Source organism: Nematolebias whitei, chromosome 13 (genome assembly GCF_014905685.2).
Source record: "Nematolebias whitei isolate Nwh7 chromosome 13, NemWhi1, whole genome shotgun sequence".
In the NCBI taxonomy this organism is placed as follows: domain Eukaryota; kingdom Metazoa; phylum Chordata; class Actinopteri; order Cyprinodontiformes; family Rivulidae; genus Nematolebias; species Nematolebias whitei.
Genome location: NC_056510.1, coordinates 39,708,796 through 39,714,335, shown reverse-complemented (window position 1 = coordinate 39,714,335; position 5,540 = coordinate 39,708,796). Strand labels below are relative to the sequence as shown.

Below are 5,540 nucleotides of genomic sequence, written 5' to 3'. Positions count from 1 at the left end.
AACTCTACAGTGCAAAGAGGAAGCCATTTCTAAGCAAGCTCCACAAGACGATTGAACAGTTAGAGGCCTGTATTAGACATGAATGGGAGAGCATTCCTATTTCTAAACTTGAGAAACTGGTCTCCTCTGTCCCCAGACGTCTGTTGAGTGTTGTAAGAAGAAGGGGGGATGCCACACAGTGGTAAAAATGGACTTGTCCCAACTTTTTTGGGATTTGTTGACGCCATGAAATTTGGAAACAACAGATTTTCCCCTTAAAATGATACATTCTCTCAGTTTAAACTTTTGATCTGTGATTTGTGTTCTATTCTGAATAAAATATTAGATGTTGGCACCTCCACATCATTGCATTCAGTTTTTATTCACAATTTGTTTAGTGTTCCAACTTTTTTGGAATCCGATTTGTAGACAGGATCTATTTCTGAAAAAGAAATCCAGTTTTACTGTCAATTGACCAAGATTTCGTCGTGGGGCTTAAAAGAGAGGTACAAATCGACCACGATACCCAAGTATTTGTAGGAATAGACAAACAATAAGAACACCATTAACATAGGAAGGACTACTAGTACCAATTTTCTCTTTGAAAACAACATCCCTTTAGTTTTGTCAGTGTTTAGCACCAGTTTGAGATGGAACAAATCTGACTGGATGATGTCAAAAGCAGACTGTAAAAGCTGGAAAATCTTAGCAACTGTTTTAGCTCAAGAATAAACAACTGTATCACCAGCATAGAAATGTAAGGATGCATCAGGAATGTTCTGACTTGCATTATTTATATAGATTGTAAAGAGAACGGGTCCCAAGACTGAACCTTGAATGACAACTTCAGCTGGGGCAACAACACCACCAGCCTGATCAACAAAGTTCATCAGAGACTCTACTTCCTCAGACGGCTGAGACGAGCTGGTCTGGGAAGCTCAGTCCTCACCTCCTTCTACAGGTGTGCAGTGGAGAGCATCCTGTGCTCCAGCATCAACGTGTGGCATGGAGGCTGCACAGCTGCAGAAAGAAAAGCTTTGCAGAGAGTGGTGAAGGCTGCACAGAAGATGTTGGAGTCAGTCTCCCCACCATCACAGACATCTACACCTCCAGATGCAGGAAGAGGGCCACCTGCATCATGAAGGACCACACTCACCCAGCACACACACTTTTTGCCCCGCTCCCCTCAGGAAGGAGGTTGAGGAGCATTAAGTGTAGAACCACTAGACTGAGGAACAGCTTCTACCCTGAGGCTGTTAAAACTCATGAACCCCTAAGCAGAATAATCACTAAGAAAAAAAAAAAAAATTTTACTGTAACTGATTGTAATTCGTGGTGATCTGTGCTGCTGATTATCCATGCTGCTGATCTCATGTTGCTGATTATTTCATGTTGCTGTATTCATTCATATCCATCTGCTCACACAGACTCATGCTTGGGCTGCTGTTGTTACACCGTATTACATTATTAGTTTTTAGCGTATATCTTAGATCCTTATTTACTGATTCTTTTTACACTTTATATTTTTACTATAGTTGGGTGTAACTGGGACCCTGTGTACATAATTTCATTCCACCTCATGTACCACATGGTCAAGTGATGATATACCTACTTGAATTTGAACTTTTGGTACACCATTACTGACAAATAAATAACTGGAAGAAGTACCATTATGTTGAACACATTGCTTTTGGCCTGAGAGATAATCAGAAAACCAACTGATAGTATGATCTGAGAAACCAATTTCTGAGAGCTTGACACAAGATGTTATGATCCACAGGGTCAAAAGCTTTAGACAGGTCTAAGTAAAGTGCAGCACAATAATCCTTAGCATCCAGTGCTTTAACAATGTCATTAAGAACCTTCAGTGAAGCAGTGGTTGTGCTGTGTTGTTTCCTGAAACCAGACTGATGTGAAGGTAAGATGTTAAACAAATCCAAATATTTGATTTGAGAGTTTATCAGTTTTTTAGGACCTTAGCTAAAATACAGAGTTTAGAGATTGGTCAGTAGTTGTTCAGTATAGTGGGGTCTCCTCCCCTCAGTAAAGGCTGTATTCCAAGTGTTTGGAACAGTGTTTTGGCTTATGGACAGACTAAAGATGTGAGACACCGGTTCTGCAATGATATAAGCAGCTAGCCTTAAGAAATAAGGAGGGAGGTCATCAGTGCCTGCAGATTTTCTAGAATACAGGTATTTTACAGTTTATTAACCTCACTGATGGAGAACAGTGAAAATGAGAAGGAGTGATTTACTGAAGATTGACTTGTAGGAGAAATTTGATTAGTAGAAGTTTGGCTTGAAGGAGAAGTAGATGGTTTTCCATTCGTAGAACATGGAGCTAGAGGCAACAAAATGTCAGTTGGAACATTTCAGGATTTCATGCTTTTTTGACACAGGAACAGAGTCAACAAATAATTGTGGTAGCACATCAGATGAATGGGAGCTGCCAGAAAGAGACTGGATAGTTGTCCAGAATGTTTTAGGGTCATTTAGATCTTTGTTGTCTGAAATAAATAATAATTACATTTTGCAGCTTTAATGGAAGCTGTACATTTATTCCGTAGCTGACGAAATTACAACCAATCAGTGTCTGAACCAGAAAGTCTCTCGCAGTTGCCCAAAGCTGATCCCTCCTGTGCAGGAAGTCAGCTAGCTCAGGAGTAAACCAGGGGCTGTCTCCACATTTTATTCTGAAGTGGCAAAAAGAAGCATGTTTAATTACAAAGTGAATGAAACTTTTGTAAAAATAGTTCCAAGGTTCACATCTTGAAAACTAATGAAAAATATTTAACGTCACTGAGATTCAAATTAAAAGCATTTTAATGCCATTTAAGGCCTTAAATTGAGCTAAAGCCATTTAACGACATTTTATGCTTTTTAATGCCCTGCAAAAACCCTGGTAAAGAAATAGTAAAAAGTTTTTGATGATTAATGATAAAAGTGTTTGAAGGTAACATTTAAGAGAGTGGGACGAAGGTTGTGTCAAACAATTAGGAAGTGACATCTGCCTTTGTAAATAGACTCCACTGCCTCAAGTTCTGTATTAGTGAAGAAGAGCACAATTTTCTCCTTACAAAGTTAAAAGTTGTTTCTTTTCTTCCATCAACAACTCAGATCCTACCTTCAACTTTGAGGTTCATGCCCCCAAACACCAGAGGACCGATGAACTGGGCCTTCATCTCCCCCTCGAAGTAGACAAAGATGGTGGGCAGGTTTCGGTCAGGGTAGTTGGGGATGCAGGTGGTGGAGATGGACTTCAGGAACTTTGTCTGAGGGAACTTCCCAGCCAGAATGCTCAGGTGCTGGTTGATGAGGGTACACAGAGGGATGCTGAGATGGGAGATGAGCAGAAAACAGACCTTTTTTTGTTGTTGACTACATTAACAAATACAACATGTTAGAATGATTTTGTCCTTAAATCTTAAACTGATCTGGTGACGGACTTTTATGTGCAACAGTAAACAGTTTCAAAAGTTCAGGTCATGAACATGCCAACAAAGTTTTTACATAAACAGATTTTTTTTCTTTTCTTTTTGCAGCTCAAACACGTTGTTTAATAGCTCACATAATCAAAATGCTGTGAAGTCAATCTTATGTCTATAAATGGGTGCAGGAGAACAATTTAGGTGATTTTAACTAAGACACAATCAAATTAACTTAATGCAGGAAGGTTTCAACACTTAACACACCCCTGCTTGTAGAGATGCAGCACCACCCAGATGCCCTCTCCAGCCTTGTTGACTTCCTTGACGTAGTCCTGACCAGAAATTTCCCCCACCTCCCCGAACACGTTCTTCATCTGAGTTGCTTTCCACTCTGCCAGTCGCTTCAGTCTGGAAGGAGATGCAGCTCATATCAGCACAAAGCTGAGATAGGAAAACTACTGTAGTTAGCGCGTATAAATAACTTACAGTTCAAAGGATCAATGTTTGAGTTCCTGAGTTTAATAATGTAAAAAAATACAATAAAATGTGGCATAAGAACAGTTAGGAGAATTCTAAATTAAAACAAAGGCAAAGGAAAGATATAAATAAACTATGGAAAAGTGGGACAAACCCAAGTTACAATAAAATCGTTTCCCTCTGAACCTGCGTTATCTCCACTTACCTGTACATCTCAATGGCAGCCTCATCATCCTCACCAAACTCATCTTCATTCTCCTCAAGTTCCTCCAGTGTCATGCTCTCATAGGTCTTAACTGCACAGAGACAACATTAGCAACTAGTTACGTGTTCTGCAAACAATCCAACAATTATCTGCTGGAAAAGGGTTTAAATGAACAAATCTAAAAGTATCAAACATTATTCGACTAATGTACAAGTATTTCATTAGTATATAAACAATAAAATGGCTACATTAGAGTAATAGAATAACACAAAAACATTTCAATTTGTAAAAATTAAAAAGTCATCTCTTACCCACTGACTGTTGCTGGAGGGCTTCTTCCTCCTCTTCATCATCTTTAGGAATCTCTTTAGGAGGAAGGATGCCTTTCTTCCTCAGGATATCGTTCCACTCTGTGTCTTCATTTGGATCCTTCGGATAAAACAAATCATACATTTAAATACTGAATATTTGGGGTTCCATTACTCTATATGTGATGTGTTTAAAAAACAAATACTAATAACAGAAATGTAATGAAACTGTAAAATCAGTGATTTGATACTGATTGTTAAATTCTTGTTTCTCTTTTCAGTTTTCTAAAGACTTTAGCAAAACTGTATAGTTGTCAATGTGCTCATTTGCCGAGACCAAAAGTAGCAAAAAGTAATTTGTTTTCATCCAGAACCCTTTCCAGAGTTCCCTAACTGCTTTGGAGAGACTAATCTTCCTCCGATACTCACACCTTCCCTGAAACAATAAGAATCTGGCATTAAATGGTCTCTGTGAAGGATCCTGGCATCATGAGAAGTCCTGGAAATCTGACTTTTGTATTTTTGCAACTAAAAATATTGGTAGTTAAGAGGTTTATAATTTGAGAATTGAAAAAAAAAAAAAAAAACACTTGTTTTCATACCATGTTTGGAAAATTTGGAATAAAATTACCCAGAATGGCCTATTTTAGAATAAACATGATATTTATCCGGGATACCTTCAGAAATAAAATTAAAATGACGTTCATTAATTGAAGGCAAAAACAGACCACAACCTCCAATATTCAAAGGGCAGTACATCAGAGCTGAAACGTGTTCTTTGTACAAGTAGATGTACCTTCGAAATATTTTTTCCATCCAAATTTGCGACAGTGACCAAGGCAGGATTTGAGAACTTTAGTTGACTTCATGCGGAATGGCTCTTCAGTGAGACAGTCAAGTTATACAACTAAATGAAAAGTTATAAGGCATCATAACTTCTCACTACTGCAGTAAAAAATACTGGAAGTGTGAGGAACCTCTGTAAAGCTCAGATTAAATTTAAAAACTCCTTGGACATGAACTAAAAACCAGAAAATACTAAAATGACATTCTTATGTCAATGAACACAGGAAGTTGTCATTTTAGATAATTAAAACTTCACTTAAATTTCAGTTTAAAAAAGTTGTTGGGGTATACGAAGTTA

The 5,540-nt window shown here is 38.1% G+C and overlaps 2 protein-coding genes across 2 annotated transcripts in view; both read right to left on the bottom strand.

Moving 5' to 3' along the window:
- LOC119419397 (TBC1 domain family member 8) overlaps positions 1 to 5,540 on the bottom strand; it is a 166,521-nt gene that overhangs the window by 94,344 nt on the left and 66,637 nt on the right. The window contains exons 7-10 of the mRNA XM_037686706.1: positions 4,400 to 4,517; positions 4,089 to 4,179; positions 3,671 to 3,814; positions 3,103 to 3,311 (exon numbers count right to left, since the gene is read on the bottom strand). Coding sequence (XP_037542634.1) covers positions 3,103 to 3,311; positions 3,671 to 3,814; positions 4,089 to 4,179; positions 4,400 to 4,517 — 562 coding nt within the window. The remainder of the gene's footprint in view (positions 1 to 3,102; positions 3,312 to 3,670; positions 3,815 to 4,088; positions 4,180 to 4,399; positions 4,518 to 5,540) is intronic.
- Positions 3,092 to 5,540, bottom strand: part of LOC119419716 (phosducin-like protein 3) — a 2,966-nt gene continuing 517 nt past the window's right edge. The window contains exons 2-5 of the mRNA XM_037687103.1: positions 4,400 to 4,517; positions 4,089 to 4,179; positions 3,671 to 3,814; positions 3,092 to 3,311 (exon numbers count right to left, since the gene is read on the bottom strand). Coding sequence (XP_037543031.1) covers positions 3,092 to 3,311; positions 3,671 to 3,814; positions 4,089 to 4,179; positions 4,400 to 4,517 — 573 coding nt within the window. The remainder of the gene's footprint in view (positions 3,312 to 3,670; positions 3,815 to 4,088; positions 4,180 to 4,399; positions 4,518 to 5,540) is intronic.